The sequence below is a fragment of the Aethalodelphis obliquidens genome, unplaced genomic scaffold (assembly GCF_003676395.1).
Source record: "Aethalodelphis obliquidens isolate GAN/ISIS:26980383/991018 unplaced genomic scaffold, ASM367639v1 scaffold56, whole genome shotgun sequence".
In the NCBI taxonomy this organism is placed as follows: Eukaryota; Metazoa; Chordata; class Mammalia; order Artiodactyla; family Delphinidae; genus Aethalodelphis; species Aethalodelphis obliquidens.
The window spans coordinates 10,723,150-10,743,516 of record NW_020838000.1 but is presented as its reverse complement, the minus strand read 5'-3'; the positions used below and the strand labels follow the sequence as shown (position 1 = coordinate 10,743,516).

Here is a 20,367-nt window from a genome sequence, read left to right as displayed (position 1 = left end):
AGGATCATACACCATGATCAAGTGGGGTTTATTTCAGGAACACAAGGATTCTTCAATATACTCAAATCAATCAATCTGATACACCATATTAACAAACTGAAGGAGAAAAACCATATGATCATCTCAACAGATGCAGAGAAAGCTTTTGACAAAATTCAACACCCATTTATGATAAAAACCCTGCAGAAAGCAGGCACAGAGGGAACTTCCCTCAACATAATAAAGGCCATATATGACAAACCCACAGCCAACATCGTCCTCAATGGTGAAAAACTGAAAGCATTTCCTCTAAGATCAGGAACAAGACAAGGTTGCCCACTCTCACGACTCTTATTCAACACAGTTTGGAAGTTTTAGCCACAGCAATCAGAGAAGAAAAGGAAATAAAAGGAATCCAAATCGGAAAAGAAGAAGTAAAGCTGTCACTGTTTGCAGATGACATGATACTATACACAGAGAATCCTAAAGATGCTACCAGAAAACTACTAGAGCTAATCAATGAATTTGGTAAAGTAGCAGGATACAAAATTAATGCACAGAAATCTCTGGCATTCCTATACACTAATGATGAAAAATCTGAAAGTGAAATCAAGAAAACACTCCCATTTACCATTGCAACAAAAAGAATAAAATATCTAGGAATAAACCTGTCTAAGGAGACAAAAGACCTGTATGCAGAAAATTATAAGACACTGATGAAAGAAATTAAAGATGATACAAATAGATGGAGAGATATACCATGTTCTTGGATTGGAAGAATCAACCTTGTGAAAATGACTCTACTACCCAAAGCAATCTACAGATTCAATGCAATCCCTATCAAACTACCACTGGCATTTTTCACAGAACTAGAACAAAAAACTTCACAATTTGTATGGAAACACAAAAGACCCCGAATAGCCAAAGCAATCTTGAGAAAGAAAAACGGAGCTGGAGGAATCAGGCTCCCTGACTTCACACTATACTACAAAGCTACAGTAATCAAGACAGCATGGTACTGGCACAAAAACAGAAAGATAGATCCATGGAACAGGATAGAAAGCCCAGAGATAAACCCACGCACATATGGTCACCTTATCTTTGATAAAGGAGGCAGGAATGTACAGTGGAGAAAGGACAGCCTCTTCAATAAGTGGTGCTGGGAAAACTGGACAGGTACATGTAAAAGTATGAGATTAGATCACTCCCTAACACCATACACAAAAATAAGCTCAAAATGGATTAAAGACCTAAATGTAAGACCAGAAACTATCAAACTCTTAGAGGAAAACATAGGCAGAACAGTCTATGACATAAATCACAGCAAGATCCTTTTTGACCCACCTCCCAGAGAAATGGAAATAAAAACAAAAATAAACAAATGGGACCTAATGAAACTTCAAAGCTTTTGCACAGCAAAGGAAACCATAAACAAGACCAAAAGACAACCCTCAGAATGGGAGAAAATATATGCAAATGAAGCAACTGACAAAGGATTAATCTCCAAAATTTACAAGCAGCTCATGTAGCTCAATAACAAAAAAACAAGCCACCCAATCCAAAAATGGGCAGAAGACCTAAATAGACATTGCTCCAAAGAAGATATACAGACTGCCAACAAACACATGAAAGAATTCTCACCATCATTAATCATTAGAGAAATGCAAATCAAAACTACAATGAGATATCATCTCACACCAGTCAGAATGGCCATCATCAAAAAATCTACAAACAATAAATGCTGGAGAGGGTGTGGAGAAAAGGGAACACTCTTGCACTGCTGGTGGGAATATGAATTGGTACAGCCACTATGGAGAACAGTATGGAGGTTCCTTAGAAATCTACAAATAGAACTACCATATGACCCAGCAATCCCACTACTGGGCATATACCCTGAGAAAACCATAATTCAAAAAGAGTCATGTACCAAAATGTTCATTGCAGCTCTATTTACAATAGCCAGGATATGGAAACAATCTAAGTGTCCATCATCGGATGAATGGATAAAGAAGATGTGGCACATATATACAATGGAATATTAGTCATAAAAAGAAACGAAATTGAGCTATTTGTAATGAGGTGGATGGACCCAGAGTCTGTCATACAGAGTGAAGTAAGTCAGAAAGAGAAAGACAAATATCGTATGCTAACACATATATATATGGAATTTAAGAAAAAAAAATGTCATGAAGAACCTAGGGGTAAGACAGGAATAAAAACACAGATCTACTAGAGAATGGACTTGAGGATATGGGGAGGGGGAAGGGTAAGCTGTGACAAAGCGAGAGAGTGGCATGGACATATATACACTACCAAATGTAAGGTAGATAGCTAGTGGGAAGCAGCCGCATAGCACAGGGAGATCAGCTCGGTGCCCTATGACCACCTAGAGGGGTGGGATAGGGAGGGTGGGAGGGAGGGAGACGCAAGAAGGAAGAGATATGGGAACATATGTATATGTATAACTGATTCACTTTGTTATAAAGCAGAAACTAACACACCACTGTAAAGCAATTATACTCCAATAAAGATTTAAAAAAAAAATAATTAAGCAGCACATCCACTACAGTTTTTGAGCAGGATTATCAGCAAAACTGACTTTGCCAAGACTGAGTTGGGAGGTTATGGGGGAGAAGTGGAGAAGGGGGACTGGGAGAAGCAGAATTCCAACGGAAAAAGGCGATTTCAACAATCCAGGTAAGACATGAGGGCTTCCACCAAAGAAGGGATGATGGGAAATGAGTCGTTTAATGAGTGTGTGTTAAAAGAAGATATGAATAGATTCTGTGACTTTACGAAATCTCTCTCTCTCTCACACTCACACACACACACACCTTCCTTTATGGTAAGCTAGCATTTTCTCCTAGGACTCCAACATAATGCAAAGGAAAGGAAGTTTCCCATGTAGCAGAAAGGGACAGAAGTGATGGAGCAGAGAGGTACGGGGTTTGCAGCAGTTCCCTCAGAGGAGGAGTCCTATGCCTGCTCTATGGGTCACATATGCCCACCTCTAAGTCTTTCCAACCAAGAGCCTCCCTGGAAGATGAATAAACCACAGCAAAGACACGGCAGAGGTAGTTAGCTGCCTCTCAGTATCCATGCTTCTCTTCATCCTTAGAAACAACCCTGCTAGCTAAAACGCTCCAAGCCAAGCCTTTCTTGCTACCCACGACTATGCCCGGGGTCAGTGTGAAAACACCTCCCCAGTCTTCTCTGTACAAAGAGAAACTGTGTTCAGCTGTAAGCCTGAGATCAAGAGACTTAAATTCAAAGAATGAGAGAACCAGCAATGAAAGAGAAGCTGCGTGTTGCCTGGGACTTCTGGGTAGACTCTTTCAAATACAAGGGGCATACGTCCTTTCCCCTTCCTCTTTTCCTGAAATACAGATGAGATGGCTTGAGCGTCTGGAGCTATCCTGGACAATGAGGTGACTCCGAGGATGGGACTCACACACTAGGATTGAGCAATAAATACGACACTGGATCTCAGATGACCCTGGACTCAGGGCATCCACCTAGACTGCCTAATTCAGGTCTTCTTTCAGGTGAGAGAAAGTACTCTTGTGTGTTTCGGCCACTGTTTTTTAGCCCTGTGTTACTTGCAGCAAAAGGAAATTCCTGGCTGATACAGGATGAGGCCATTATTTTGTGTACAAGGCAATATAAATTTCAGAATTTTAGGTTGTAGAAGTTCATTTGTATATTTTTTTACGGGCTTGGGGTGGAGCCAGATTGAAGAGGAACCTACCTGAACTAATACATTGCCTCACATGTCAATTTCTTTCCAACAACTGCTCTCAGGAGAGCCCGCTACAGGTGCCTGCAGCCACCCTGGTTGACTGCCCAGGGTCAGTGTGAAAACACCTCCCAGTCGTCTCTGTATAAAGAGAATCTTCGCTCAGTTGGCTTGAGCCTGAGATCAAGAGACTTAAATTCAAAGAATGAGAGAACTTAGAAGACACACCATGATTTTCAGAAATAGAAAAGGCCCATCACCTTCTCTGCAGTACAGTGCTTTGCCAAAAGGCTGTGGAATGCACTTGAGGCCAGTAACAAATTGATGAACACATGGTATTTTGTTTATTTTACTTCCATTTAAACCACTTCTTCAAAGTGAGGCTTCCTAAAGCCAGCTGATCACTGCCTTAATTGAAGCAAAGAGGCACCCTTTCCTCTAGTGCCTAAGGAAGTTCTAAATGGAAACATGAATAAACAAGCAAATGAATAAATGATCAAACTAATTAAGGCACTCGAGGATGGGGAAGGAGAGAGAGCTGGAGGGAGGCTTACGCCTGGCAGCGGAGGGAGGACAGCTGGGGAGCTCACCTTCTGGAAGGTCCTTCAGAGGAGACCCAGTGCTGTGGCCTCCCATGAGGCCCTTCGGAATGCAGCGATCAAGCTAGGGAGGGCCAGGGAGGGACAGAAAAAAATGTCAGCCTCAGGCACCTCTCTTAGGAACCCCATTTCCTCCTAGAAGCACCGAGCTGAGTGCATTTTAGTCATTTGGAATCCTAGCACAAGTGCCCATCCTGTACCTGCCAGGTGGCAAGGTGGGGACCACAACTCTCCACGGCTGAGCGCTGTAACTTCAGGAGCCCCGAGAAGGGGCGGCAACTACTTTCTCCACCTGGCTGATGACTCAGACCACAGCTTCCCTCCTCAGCAGGACTGCCAGATTTAGCAAATAGAAATACAGGACTCCCAGGCCCATTTGAATTTCAGATAAACAAATCATCTGTTTCAGTGAAGTGTGTCCCAAGGTTTACATGGGACAAAGTGATGCTTAAAAAAAAACGATCTGAAATTCAACTTGAACTGGGTGTCCTGTATTCTGTCTGCCAACCCTACCTTTAGGGCTTCAACTCCACAAGGATCTTTCACCAGGCAGAAACGAAAACTCGTCTATGGCCTGGACTCCTCAGCACCTCCCTCTTGGTGTGATGGGCATGGTTCCCTTACACACATTTCAAGAAGCTCCCCCTGTGTGATGAGCCCCAAGCAGAAAAACCTAAGCTATGGGTTCTAAGCAGAACTACTTGAACATCCAAAGACCATAAACCTCGAAGCCTATCAGTCATCCACTTTTCAGCGTGAATAAGTCCATCAGATTCTCAGGGGGAAGTTTTCCTAGAAGGGAAGGGGGGACAGGAAGTCACACTGGGAAGGGGGAGAGAAAAGGAGGAAAGCAGGGTGGGCAGGGGGTGTCCCCAGGCGAGGAAAGCTAAGTCAAAGTGTTCAAGAGAAACGTCACCGCTGGCTGGGGACCAAACCCTGTTGCCTGGCAACATAAGAGGCCTACCCGTGTTGACAAAACTGGTAGCAAAAATACATCCCATACTCTGATTTTCTTCAACTGAGAAATCAGTCACCCTGCTGCTCCCTCTAGGGAATGCCAGTGGTTTACAGGAGGGGGAGGGAAGGGCGATCCATGTGGAAGCAGCAATTTCACTGATTTTATTGATAATAGACGGAAGGGGGGATGGAGGCGGGGGAGGGAAGAAAGAAAAGACGAAGAGAAACATCCAAGGAGCCTCATGGTTTCAGATTCGGGACAGAACTCCACATCCTGCTTCCCCTCCTGTGGTGACAAACCACATCTGTCAGCTTCAAGCAGCACTTATGGGAATCAGCCAGGCCTCAGCAAAAGGCCATTGAAAGGAAAAGGGGACTGTCCCTGAGAAGCCCCCAACAGACCAGGCATCGGCGGGGGGCGCGGGGGCAGCACCCCCAGCATCATACTGCCCCGCTGAGACCCTGCTGGCCACTAGCCCCATTCCTGGCTTCCTGCTGCCCACCAGGCAGGAAGGGTCAAATGCAGGTGGTCCTCGCACCACAGAAGAGAAAACCTCAGATCTGCCACACTTCTTCTACAGTCATGGGAGCGTGGAGGATGCTGGAAGCACAGCCAGCCCAGCAGGAGGGGCAATGGCTCCAAAGGGGGTTGGGTCCTTCTGGAAGCCTCGAGACCTGCTCTATGTCAGGAGCCTTCACCCTGGGTCAGAGGCTGCCCCTCGTCTCCCCACTGACCCCATCTTGACGCAAGATTCTAGGCCTCCCAATGTGGCTGCTTCTTCCCTGGAATCTCCAGCCAAGACTGCAAGGCAGGGTGGTTCTGCGGGCCAAGGTGGGTTAATAGCGCATCCCCCTCCTGCCGTAAATCACCAGGGACTCTGCTTCGGGACAGGTGCCCCCGTCACCCAGCGGCCTGCCCTCAGCCCGGGTGCATGGGTGATGCAGTTCCCAGGAACTGGCCTGTGGCCGCCCAGTGGGAATGTGACCAGGATCACAGGGACAGACGTCACTGACCCGGCCCTCGTCACACAGACAGCTGCCACCCAGGCAGGCACAGGCTCAGGAGAAACAAAAGTGACCGGGAAAGAGGGAGGCAGGACGAAAGTGCGCTCAGGTCCCAGGAGGGGAAGAAGTTTCAAGGGGCCACCAATGACTTGGCAAGAGCCTCCCAGGTGCCCCAGGGCAGCAGAGGCAGGGAAATAACTGCAGATGAGCCCAGCATCTCCCCTTAGCCCTACGAGTCGAGTATTTCTCTTACCTGTTCCCATAAGACGTGTCAGGACGTGGTCAGGTTTTCAACAGTCCCTAAATACTGTCAGAGTGCCAGCACCAGGCTGCAGGCAACAGTCAGAAGCAGGGAGATGGGGGTTCAAATCTTCGCTCCTCTCCACGGGGTCTGTGGTCTGGGCACGTTCCCTTACCTCCCAAAGCCTTAGTTTACCGTCCCCTCCGTGTGACGGCAGTAATGATACCATCGCCTGGCCACCTTCCATCAGGCCCCAGTGGGTTCATGTCTATAAGGGACCCACCCCTGCAGGCCCAGGCACCCCACAGATCCAAATAAATGAGGGCCGTGGGAGCCCCTTGAATAACCTTTCTCCTAAGCCTCAGTTTCCTCCTCTGCAGCAGGTTTTTTAAAAAGTACTGCCCTTCTTCCCTGGTGGCGCAGTGGTTGAGAGTCTGCCTGCCGATGCAGGGGACACGGGTGGGCCCTGGTCCGGGAAGATCCCACATGCCACGGAGCGGCTGGGCCCATAAGCCATGGCCGCTGAGCCTGCGCATCCGGAACCTGTGCTCCGCAACGGGAGAGGCCACAACAGTGAGAGGCCCGCATACCGCATAAAAAAAAAAAGTATTGCCCTGGTGCTTGGGAAAGTGCCTGGTGTACAAAGAGCGTTACAACAACCCTCCTTGCCCTCCATCCTTGACCTCTGATGGCTCTGTCCACATCCTGTCTTCCCGGAAACAGTCACCTCTGTGCTGTCCATGCCCAGAGCCCCCCTGCAACGTGCCTGCATCACTGCGAGGCTCCCACTCGGGCACCAGGTGCTGCTAGAACTTTCAGGGGAGGAGAAGCTCACCACCTTCTCCCAGGGCTACACCCGACTGCGCTTCAACTGCCTGCTGCCTCTTCGGGTCACAGCCTTGGAGTTCTCACGACTCACTCTTGGCAGCCAGTTAACCACTGAATCCGATCCAGCCCCCTCCACGTCCTCCCAGATCAGATCACATCACGGGAAAGGCGCATGTGAAGGCCCAAGTGATGGTCTCTGGGCTGCGAGGCTCGTTTCCTCATCTGTATTATGGGGACACGTGGTGCCTGAGACACTGCTGGACCTCCATGCGGAGCTGCCACCAGTACGGATCCGACATGTGGCATCAGTGCCCCATCAGTTTCTCCAACACAACCTGAGCCCACACGCAAGAGCCACCGCGGCTACTCTACCCAGGCAGGAGGCTAGGCTGAGGCTGCACCCTCCCTCATCGGGCCATGCGGTTCCCTCCCTGCCCGGTCCTTCAGCTGCCCGAGGCCCCACCACACAGCCCTGGAGCTGACGGACTCAGGCCAGGTCCCGTCCACGCCGGCTCCACCCTCAGATTGCGGCTCCTCTGTCCTTTACCCAGACTGTCTCATACTCAGGGGCCCAGGTGTGTTTCCAAAGCTTTACACACATGCGCACACACCCCGTGACCTCACTCCACCGGCCTCCTCCACACACTGTCTACACCTGTGCCATCTATACCTGTTCTCTAACAGATGTTCCTCCCCACCGGGCTCTCCACTTGTTGAGTACGTTGATCCTCATTATTCAATGGATTCCGTATTTGTGAATTTGCCTACCCTCTATGATTTATTTGTAACCCCAAAATCAGCATTTACTGCACTTTTGGAGCCATTCACGGACCAGCCCAGAGAAGCAAAACAAATGTGAGTCTTGATGTGCACGATGCCAGCTGAGGCCAAGCAGAGAGGACCCCCTGCCTTCTGTTCCGGCTGTCAGGTTGCAAACACCCATCCTTCTCACGGTCTACTGAGTGCCATGTTTTTCACGTTTTTGTGCTTTTCATCGGTGGTTCCTCTCTAAGGCGGCCCCCAAGCCTAGTGCTAAGTGCCATCTGAGGTCTTCCCTAAGCACAGGACAGCTGTGATGTGCCTTACAGAGAAAATACGTGTTTCAGATGAGCCACTTCCAGGCGTGAGTCATCATGCCGTTGGCCATGCGTTCACTGTTAATGAATCAACAATACAGTACATTCAGAAAAAGGAAGAGGAAATGTGCAGATCCGTACAAGACGCTGCTCCAGTAAGCGCTAACGTCAAGTCTGTAGTGCAAGATGAAGCCATGGAAACGCAGCTAAATGTGTGGCAACAACGCCTGAGAGGTCACGACACAAGCACAATACGGTGTGGGGCTGAAAGCCAGAGAAATTTTTGGTTCCCTCACCCAGGGGCAGGGAAATGTTCATCCCTTCTGGGCTAGTGTTTCATTGTAAAGAAACACTGTATAGAATTAATAAGACATACAGATTAAAGAAGGTGCCTTTAAAGAGAAACATACATAAAACAAAATTGTGTTTGATGAAATTGTGACCAGAGGCTCTCAGGAACAATCCTGTTTCCCTGGGAGCAATGCTTCACTCTGTTTCTCAAATGAAGGGGGAAAAACCACACACACACACACACACACACACACACACACACAAATCCAGAGCAGTAACAAAGATTCTACTTTTGCCCAAAACATTCCATCCCACACAACTTTTATAAGACTGCTAAGAGGGGACTGTCAGCTCTACGGGACACAGTCGTTCTTCTATTCTTGACAAGTGGCTAAAATAGTGCATGACACTTAGTAGGAACACTGTAAATATCTGTCGAATGAAAGAAAATAATGAATTAGAAGAAAAAAAATTCATGGACAAGTAGAGTATAACCTGTATTGACATACACTTGCATTTTCGTCCCATCTCTGCAAAGTCCCAGGCTTCCTGTTCTCCACTTAGGGAAGGTCTTCTGTAAACAAAATCAACGTCCAGATTTCCCAACAACAGAAGACTATGATAGTGATTAACATAAGAATTCAGGGGATTATCTGACATATTTGACTTACTCCTTTCATTGGAAACATGACTTCCCTTCCATTCAAGGTCCCCGCCACTCATCCGTTTGGGCTTGGAGGGCTTTCCATCAGTCGCAAGGTAAGTCAGCTATCCCCTCATCGTCATTTTCGATCCTCTGCCACGTTTTATCTTCACAAGCAACTTGGTATGTACCCACCCTGCCTGGGGTCACCCTTCTGTCTCTACATCTTCCATATCCCCTCCCAGCCAGCAGAGGACTGTTTCTTCTTCCACCCACAGGGTATCTTTTTGCGGTGGCGGTGGTGTATTTGTTTTGTTTTTTAACATAGCAGATCCACCTTGGAGATATATTTGATAGAAAAATACATCTGGAATAATAACTTAACATTCATTTTCTTTCATCCAAATGGTTTATATGAACTAACTTAATCACTGTGGTAAACTGCAAAAATGGCAGTAATACTTTGCAGGTATTTTTGCAGATGGAGTTTATTTTTTCCCTACCTCTTGCTTTTGGACGAGCCATGTGACTTACTCAGACCAGCAGGACATTAAAAAATGTGATGAAAGCAGAGGCTTGGAAAGGGCTTGCCGTTTCTGTTCCTAGAATCCCATCACCATATGAAGAAGCCCACACTAGCTTGTTGGATGAGATGCACGTGGTCCAGCCACCCGACACCTCAGCTGACAACAAGTCAACCACTTGACAGATAAAGCTATCCCAGGTCAGCCAGCGCCCCAGCCAACCCACCACCTGACTGCACATTCATGAGATCAGCCAAAACCTAAGTTCAGAAAACTTGCCCAGCAAAATCATGAGCTAAATAAATGTATTAAACCACTGAGTTTGGTTTGTTTCATAGCAACAACTAACTGATACACAATTCCATTTTACAGATGAAGAAATTAAAGCACAAACATTAAGTAACCTGCAGAGGTCCCATAGCTATTAAATGGTAAAATGGGATTAAAAGCCAGGCAGTGCAGCTCAGAGGCCAAGCTTTGCCAGTGGTCCTACAGTTAAGTCAGCTAAGTTTCAAACATTTCCCCAACCACTTACTTCCCCCAAAGGAGGTTAAAGCACGTGGACTTACCTGGTCCCATAAACACAAAACGGGCAACCGTCAGCACTGAATAACCCTCACTATTTTGCATTTATGCTGCCCTTCAGGGTTCCAAAGTCTCCTGACACATTCCAATCATTTCAAAATCTGAAGGTCCGGGCTTCCCTGGTGACGCAGTGGTTGAGAGTCCGCCTGCCGATGCAGGGGACACGGGTTCGTGCCCCGGTCTGGGAAGATCCCACATGCCGCGGAGCGGCTGGGCCCATGAGCCATGGCTGCTGGGCCTGCGCGACCGGAGCCTGTGCTCCGCAACGGGAGAGGCCACAACAGTGAGAGGCCCGCGTACCGCAAAAAAAAAAAAAAAAAAAAAAAAAAAAATCCGAAGGTCCACCGATGGATGAATGAATAACAAAATGTGGTCTACACATACAGTGGAACATTATTCAGCCTTAAAAAGGAATGAAATTCCAACACAGGCTACAACATGGATGAACCTTGAAGACATTATGCTAAGTGACAAAAGCCAGTCACAAAGGGACAAACTCTGCACAACTCCACTTACATGGGAGACTTAGAGGAGTCAAATTCAGAGACAGAAAGTAGGACAGTGGTTGCCAAAGGCTGGGGGAAGGGAGGAGTGGGGAGTAATTATTTAATAAGTACAGGGTTGCAGTTGGGAAGATGATAAAGTTCTGAAGGCGGATGGTGGTGAGGGTTACACGGCAATGTGAATGTACTTAATGCTACTGAATCGTGTACTTAAAAACAGTTAAAACGGTAAATCCTATGCTACATACAGTTTACCACCATTTTTTAAAAAGGAAAAAAATCACAAGGGTTGGAACAGGCAGTGATAAAATGACAGGCCCGGGGCCACTGTTGGACTAGTTAGAGCACAGGGAGCAGAGAAAGCAAGAAACTGTCTTCCATTCAAGTTTGCTGAGTCACACGGGCTCCACGCCCACCCACCCCCCTTCAGAATGTCCCCCGCCACACACTGAAGGCCAGATGGGCTGGCAGATATGTCAAAGCCACCTTAAAAACAAGCTCTGGCTCACGGACAAAACCCTCAAATAAATCAAAGCCAGTTTCCTGCCCCCACCTGGCCCAGGAAAAAAAACAAGTGCTCTGCCCACTCTTGGCGGAATGTGGATTGGATTTTCAAGATCACAGAACTGGATCTGACTCCTGGTAGGAAAATGAGTTGACATCAGGAACAATAAAGTCAGTGCAAATTTCTGATGATCAGACACAATTCCTACTGGTCCAACAATCACAAGTCTTTGTAAACGCTTTATGGAAAACCAAGCTGTAGAAGTCTCTTCCTTTGAAGCCTCCGCTGTTCGCTGAGACTCTGGATGGATGGACAGGAGCTTTCCAGACATTATAAAACCATCACTACAGTATTACCACTTTTTTTTTTTAAAGGAGGTATACATCAAATATTAACAGAAGGTATGGGGACTTATTTTCTTCTTTTTGTCTATTTTCTGAATTTTCTACAATCTTTTTTTTAGTGAAACCAAAATCTAAGATCATACAGGGATTCCATCATCAAATATTAGCTCATTTAAGTCCTAAGGACACCTCAGGACTCTCACGGTCCATGACCATAACTGTTTCACCGTTTTCAGATCACTGTTTCCACAGAGACGAGGATGCTGGGGCTTTGAGAACGCAGTGCCTCACGAGACACACTTGGAGAAGACGCTTTGAAGCCACCTCTCAGAGACCATCCCTGCTACACACAGTCAGAGGGGTTTGTATATACAGAAAGGAAGGGGTGGGGGTAAGACCACAGGAAGAAAACAGGAAGCCCCACTTGGCAGCCCCCTTCACCACCAGGAAGGTCAGAGACAGACTCAGCCTCCTGGCCAAGTCCAGACGGCCCACCGTCCGCAGAGATAAAAAGTGACATCCTCACCCAGCCTCAGCCTGTGAGCGCCCTTCCAGTTCCTCGGCCAGAGACCAACAAGGTCCCTTGGGGCTAAGGGGTAGGGGTCACGCTGAGCCTTTTCTACCCTTCTTCCTGCCCACCTGCGAGAAGGCAGGAGTTTAAGGGGGGGGTTGCAAGCATAATGCCAGGCAGGATTCCCTCAACATTCATCCTGGGCTCTGCCAGCTGACAGAGAGTCACTCAGCCCCAGAGTCTGTATCACCTGATGAGGCCTGATGACTCAGTGACTTGACCACGGGACTCAGTAACTGCACGGTAATTGTCCTCACTGGCCAAGAGATGAGAGGAAGGCGCAAAGCCACACTTCACTGCTGCCCAGCAGTGGAACCCTCCCAGCGTAGCTCCCTCCTACCTCTTTTTCCATCAAAGAGGATTGGGGTGAGGAACAAAAAGGGAGTGGTGTGAAATCTATTCCAGGTGTGTCACAGCCAACTGGAGACCCACCCACCAAATGAGATTTGAACAAACCCAACCCAGATGAAGCTGGATTTGCCAGTCACGCTCCTATCCCTCTGCAGGGAAGAAGTTGCGAGTAAAGCGTCAATGGAGAGGGAAAGCTCGGGATGCCAACGGAAAGCCGGGAGGAACATCTGGTCAACCTCATCATTCACTCATTGGTTCATTTGTTTGTTTCCTCAAGATGTGAACACCTTCTGTATGCTGGCAATGACCCAAACAGACCAAATTCCCTGTCTGGGAATTTGTGGAGTTTCACTACTATAAACAAGTAAACAATAACAGGTCGGGGTTGAGAACTGCTATGAAGAAAAAGCCAATCAAGGAATGAGGGCTGGGGTGGCAGAGATGGTGGGCTGGCAGTTGTCATTTAAATGTTAGCCCAGGAAGGCCTTGTTGATAAAGTGACATCTGAGCAGAAAGCTGAAGGAGATGGAGTGGACCGTGCAAACCCTATGGTTAAGACAACAAGAAACAGGGGGAGCAGCAGGTTCAAAGACTCTGAGGTAGGAGCATATATGACATCCGTTCAGCCAGAGGAGGGTAAGGCCCATCAGCTGGGGCTGGTGGCTAAACGGCCTACCTCCAGAGGCCCCTGAACACAAAGGTCCCTTTCCCAGCTCTGCTCCAAAATCGGAGCTCAGGGGACCCAGTGGGGAAACTCCCGTGGGGAAGTCACTGCGGAGGCTCCAAGGGGATGCCTTCACAGACCACTATGACATCACCCCACGGCATGGGGACATGGATGTTCTTATATAGATATTTGTGTCCTCAAAGGGACCATAAATTCAAGTGTTGAAGACTTTCAGATGAGGAGGTTTCATGACCTCCTCAGCACTGACCCAATGTTTACATTCAATTATCAGAAATTTCTCCTCAAACCTAACCAGAAGCCTTCTCACTGCAAGGTCAAGACCACTACCACCCTGGGCTATGGTGGGTGAGACACATCGCCAACGTGGGGCACTTTGGAGGGAGGATGCCTTAGGGTTGGGGAGCTTCTGGGGACTGGTGAGCACCTTCTGGAGAAGGGCTCCTTCTCTCTAGAAAGCTGCAGCCTGGGTGGGGCCCCAGAGGGAGGCGGAGAGAAGGACGGCTGCTCAGGCTTGTTGCAGGCCACCAAGTCATGGGCACTTGGATGTTGTACAGTCCAGGGCAGCAGGACAGGGAAGGAAGGGTTTCGGGCAGCTGGTCTGTCTAGGAACAAAGGCCACATTATCTGGAAGGTTCCAACCAGAAAGCTCAGTTCAGCATTCAGAGTGCAAAACCCAAATACATAGCTAGAGTCTCAGCAGAACCACCAAAGCGTCAAGGGGATGAGAAATCTGAGGGGTGCGCAGAGCGGGGCAAGGAATAGGAATGCCCGAGTCCTGGCCCCTTATCCTCGATGGCTCCCGTCTTAACACATTCCTGGGGCTTCGCTTCCCAAGGGCTCGCTTTCCCATCGCCTCCCCCACCCCCGCCCCAGCCCAACAGCACACTGCGCACACACAGTGGGGGCCTGCCGTGGTACCTGCACTCACTGAGCATCTGCTTACAGGAAGAGACCCTGGGAGGCGACAGCATCTTCTGTCACATAACACACAGCAGGGACAGGAACTCAACCGGGACCAGCTCCTCAAGAGTCACCTGAGCAGGAAGCCCCAGTGTGGGCCAAGGAGTGTGAGAGCCTCCAGCCCAGGGCCTGGCACACAGCAGGTACCACCATGTGTTGGGAGCTCTTTTCCTTCCCATTCACAGGGCCTGCATCTCAGGCTGGGAAGTCCTCACATCGGTGACGATCCAAGGAAGACACTCTGAAACCAGCAGCCCCGGCAGTTGCCTGACCACAGCCCCTCTGCCGCCCCTTTTCTGGTCTTGGTTCCTCTGTTGCCTATTTGGGCTCTCAGGACAAAGAACCAATGTTCCAAGAGAAGCAGATGGCTAATTTCTCCCAAACCAGGGAGGAGAATACGAGGGAGGGAGTGTTCCTCCTGCTGTCCTACAGGCAGTCATCAGGGAGGGCAGAGGACAAGCCCAATGTTCTAAGCACAGCCTCTGGTCCGGCCGCCTGGGAGGTGGACCTGGGTACCAGTTCCAGCAGTAAGGCAGCACCCACTGGTAGGGGCAACCAAATGCCAGCACGCTCACCCTACTAATAGTACCAAGAGCGGGAGTGAAAGCAACCTGTGGGGGGGGAGGAAAACAAGGGGCTGACTCCAAACGCACCTGTGGACAAAGCCACAGCTCTCCCGTGCCCCTGAGCTTCAGCAGGAGGCCCACGAGTCAGAGGTGCGCCCATGGCGCGGGGTGGGGTGATGGGCAGAGCAGGAGAGCTTACCTGCCTCGCCACCCTCCGTGCCTCCCAGTAGGGCTTCGAGTCTTCCACAGCTTTGCCAATTTTCTTCACCAGCTCATCCAGTTTCACCGTTGCCTCAACAAGAACAGAGCGGAACTTCTGACGAATGTCCTGCAGACAGGAAATTGAGGACACAGTTCAGGCTTAAGAAGGAACGTGCGGAAATCTGCTTTACTTAACCGGAAGAACCCAGAAGGGCCTCCACTCGGCCTACAAGCCCCTGATTTCATGCCTTTACAAGACGGTGTCTAGAGCACCACCATCCAAGAGAACCTTCCACGATGCTGGAGTGTCCTATGAGCTGCACTGGTCAGTATGACAGCCACTGACCACACATGGCTACTGAACACTTGACATTGACTAGCAAGACTGACGAACTGAGTCTTTAACTTATTTCATTTTAAGTAAGTATATTTAAATTTAAACAATGTGGCCAGTGACTACCTCATTGGACAATGCAGGTTAGACTGAAAGGCTCCATCCAGGGGAAGATGCCCAGTCCGGCCACGCCTGGCAGCTTCACTCCCTAATGACGGCACCATTTGCTACACTCCCATGATGTCCCCACCCGTGTAACGTGGTCAACATTAAAAACAGCGGGTACACATTTCCCACATGCCAAACCCTGTGCTAGGCCTTGGGCTTGGTCCCTGCTTTCAGGGCACTTGCAGTCTGGTGGGTGAGGGAGGCATTTACAGCCCAAGCCAGCGAGTCTGAGCCAGGATGGGACCAGTACAGGTGCCGTGGAACCCAGGGCAGAGAACCTCACCAGGCCAGGTCAGGCGGGCAGGGGGAGGGGGGCGAGGTTAGAGGGAGACTCGCAGGAAACTTCCAGGGGTTACTATCTGCACAGAAGCCTGAATCATGGATGGGCACCTGGGGAGGAGACAAAATACTGAGTCCAGAGCAGGTGGCAGACCAGCGCCCACCGGGTGCGGGGAGGGAGTAGTGTGGCGTTTTCCGGAGACTGAAGGAAGCTGGACGTCTGGAATGCAGAGAATGGCTAGAGATAAGGGCGGCCACCCCTCCCAGAGATGCCACGAGCAAGGTGGCCTGCATAAGAGTTTGGGAGAAAAGAACAGGCAGGTGGGCGGTGCCAGGGTTAACCACGTTGTGAAAGTCAGGAAACCAGATCCATGGATGCCACAAGGAGGAAAAAAAAATTAAAAAGACATTTAGTCCCAGGTCTAGGAGGACACGTTGGATGGTCGGTGAGGGCTTCAGAGACCCCACGTCCCTCCCCTCTACTCCTCTGCCCTCGGGCACTGGCCTGTCACAGCCATGCCTCAGGGTGTGTGCGGGCGTTTGAGAGCAGAAGTGGGTGCCCAGGGAAAGAGGAACAACACATGATCACCAGCCATGGGGCTGCCCCAAGAGCAGCCGGCCGCACTGCTGGTAAAACACGTGAGCTTCGCTGGCTACAAAGGGGCTGCCTCGCTATCTGAAAACTATTTCTAAACATAAAATTATATGGGCCTCTTGGGCCAACAGGATGGCTCATGGGGGTGAGGAAGGCCCCGATCACTTCTAATTTCCTTTCCCCCATCATCTCATACCCTGGGTTTTCTAGATGGGTTTGAAAGTGCCAGGGCTGCAGCATATGAAGACATGGCCTTTGTCTTGTATGGGAGTTTCTCAGCTCCTGAGTCCCATCCTACTTCTGACAGAGGCCTTGGTTGCTTCCCCCAGGCCTGTATCCTCCTCATTATCATAATTTTCTCTGCCTTCCCTCCTATCTGGCCAGGCTTGCAGTCACGTGCTACAGCTACAGCTGCCGAAGACGGAACAAGGCTAGGCTTGTCCTCCAGAGGACGCGCCACAGATGCATGCAGGCCGCCAGGGACAAGCAAAGCTCCACCGAGCTTCTGTTAGACTTGACTTCCTGTACGTGGGAGGTAACAGGTTGTCTAGAGCTCGGGATTTGTATCAGAGAGATGGATCTAATCCTGGTTAAACCTCTTTCTGTGAGGTCCCCATCAGGTAACTTCCTTATGAATAATTTTTAGTACCTATAAAATGGTGACTTTCCATCTCACAGGGAGGGCTGTTGGAAGAAATAAGAGAGAATGCAAACACAAAACACCTACTAGTTCCTGGGCACACGGCAGGTATTCAATAAATGCACACAATTTTTTTCCCCCGGCATAAAAAGACACCCACGATCCTATTAAACACCCCCAAGGGGGTGGCTCTGAGGCAGGGGGAGCTGACGTGAGGGCGGGAAATAACCTGCTACCGTGTGGGCAGAGGCTTGGCAGACGCACCTACACACATGGCTGAATCCTCCCACTCAGCACCCTGGTGGGGGAGGGGCCAGCACCACGTCCAGACCACAGGTGGGAACACCAGGGGCCAAATCAGTCAGCGTGTGACCCAGGGCAGGTCACGCCACCACTCTGCACCTCCTCTGGGAAATGAGAATTGTGCCCCAAACCAGTGGCCTATGGTCCCACAGGCTTAGGGCCTTCAGCCGCTACGCTGTGTACTAAATGTCAGGAAAAATCGTATATTTTTTTAAATGCGGATGCTCACATTTCTCGTAAAAAAAAAAAAAAAAAAAATTTTTTTTAAATCAGATGATCTGGCCAAACTGGGCCCCCATTCCTACTTGGCAACCACTGGCTAGAAGTAAAGGAGAAGACACCCCTTGGAGACTGTCCTTTCCAGTCCCCACGTCCTGTGCCTGAGCCACACCCAGCCTGCTTCACTCACTGAGCTCCCTGCCAGGCCCTCAGAGACTTCTGATTTGCCCAGAGCTATTCTGGGCACCAGTGCCTATAAGCCACCTGCCTGCATGAGGCGGGTACAGGGAACAGATGGACAGTTTCCCTTGGGGCAGACACTTCCAGATGCTTTCATTCCATCAGCATATGCAATCACTAACAACCTTACCAGGTCGGTGCTATGGTTGTTCCTTTTTTTCTTAATTGAAGTATCGTTGATTTTCAATGTTGTGTTAGTTTCAGGTGTACAGCTCAGGTGCACAGCACAGTGATTCAGCTATACATGTCTATCTATTCTTTTTCAGATTCTTTTCCATCATAGGTTATTACAAAATCTTGAGTATAGTCCCCTGTGGGTGCTATGGTTGTTATCCACATTTTACAAAGAGGGAAACTGAGGCACAGAGCAACTAGGTGCTTGCCGAAGGTCGCAAAGCTGGGAAACAGCACAGCCAAGATTTAAACTCAAGCGGTAAATAAATAAGCACCGTGCAGTGTGATAAGTACTAAGACCTCAGTCTACACACTGCAGTGAACACACAACCAGGAAGGACACACCCAGAGAAAGCACCATTCCAGCCAGGCCTTGGATGGAGGAGGATTTCACCAGACAGAGAAGGGGGCATCGAAGGACCAGCAAAGAAGGGTGGCAGGTGGGAGGGCTGGTGGGACGGAGGAAGGAAAGGCACGTGGGCCACTCTGAGGCCTTTGAACTCTATCCCACACGCAACGGGAGACAGGGTGGGTTTCTCGTGTGAGTCTCAATTTACTTGCCACATGCCTGTCGTCAGCAATGCTTGAAGAATTCTCTACCACAAAAAACAAAAGTTCGCATCGTTCCCTGGATGGCATGTCTGTGAATAGATCTTTCCTAGCTGTAACAGTGTAAACGCCGAACACTGACAACAACGCGGTCCTGCTGGGAGGGACGGGGGTGGCATAGGACACAGGAGGAAGGAGACTAAAGCCTCATCTTCCATAGGGGGTGTCCGCAGATAAGAACTAAAACTAGGGCTTCCCTGGTGGCACAGTGGTTGAGAGTCCGCCTGCCGATGCAGGGGACATGGGTTCGTGCCCCGGTCCGGGAAGATCACACATGCCGCGGAGTGGCTGGGCCCGTGAGCCATGGCCGCTGAGCCTGCGCGTCCGGAGCCTGTGCTCTGCAACGGGAGAGGCCGCAACACTGAGAGGCCCACGTACCGCAAAAAAAAAAAAAAAAAAAGAACTAAAACTAAAACTAAAAAGTCAAGAAGTAGCCACACAAAGCCTACTGTTTAGAGTCACAGAAGTAACAGAATCCAACAGCACATTAAAAGGGTCAGACACCACGATCAAGTGGGGTTTATCCCAGGAATGCAAGGATTCTTCAATATACGCAAATCAATCCACGGGATACACCATATTAACAATCTGAAGGATAAAAACCATATGATCATCTCAGTAGATACAGAAAAAGCTTTTGACAAAATTCAATACCCATTTATGATAAAACCTCTCCAGAAAGTAGGCACAGGGGGAACTTTCCTCAACATAATAAAAGCCATATACCACAAACCCACAGCCAACATCGTCCTCAATGGTGAAAAACTGAAAGCATTCTTCTAAGATCAGGAACAAGACAAGGATGTCCACTCTCGCCACTATTATTCAACACAGTTTTGGAAGTCCTAGCCACGGCAATCAGAGAAAGAAAAGAAATAAAAGGAATACAAATTGGAAAAGAAGAAGTTAAACTGTCACTGTTTGCAGATGACATGATACTATACATAGAGAATCCTAAAGATGCCACTAGAGTCACAGATGTAAATACCTAAATAATCAGCTAAAATATGTTAAACTGATCAATTAAATTGCCTCTAAGGGAGAAATAAATGGGGATGGGGTGGGGGGAGGGTGTTGTCTGTTTTATTTTGTTTTCTGCCCTTTTTAAAATTGTAGTAAAATATCACGGTGGATTTTTAAGCAGAGGCATCACCAGATCAAATCTGGGTTTTACCAAAGAGTGGTCTGGGGTCTTCATTTGAGTCTGGTCGGCAGATTCAGGGACCACCAGCCTGGTCAAGCGTGTGACCATCAAAGGGTGTTGGGCCCAGGAAATATGATTTGACGTCAGCGTCTCCCTCTATAAAAGAGGCTGTGTTGCCAGAGAGGATGACGCATGGCTGGCCGACAGCCAAGCACCAACAACTTATTCATCCAAGACATGTTAAAAGCTAAACATAAAGCCAGCCTTCTTCCTGATAAAAGAGTGGGCCTAGTTCTGGTACCATCCCACAAAGGGTCATGGCTACCTGAGTAATAATTCACTACAAATGCTGGGGTGTGGGAGCCCACAAACCAAAACCCTTCCTGCCTACCCAACATAATAGCCCTGATTTTCCCAGGCCTCACCCTGGTCCCAGAACTGGTCCCATGCCTGGCCAATCAGTCGGGGATACTCCTAGCCTCAGGGATTGCTGAGGGAGGGCACGGGAC

General features: G+C 49.0%; 1 protein-coding gene across 1 annotated transcript in view; it reads right to left on the bottom strand.

Moving 5' to 3' along the window:
• The window catches only part of SH3BP5 (SH3 domain binding protein 5), a 79,900-nt gene that overhangs the window by 36,700 nt on the left and 22,833 nt on the right, over window positions 1-20,367 (bottom strand). Inside the window, exon 3 of the mRNA XM_027086595.1 lies at window positions 15,152-15,280. Coding sequence (XP_026942396.1) covers window positions 15,152-15,280 — 129 coding nt within the window. The remainder of the gene's footprint in view (window positions 1-15,151; window positions 15,281-20,367) is intronic.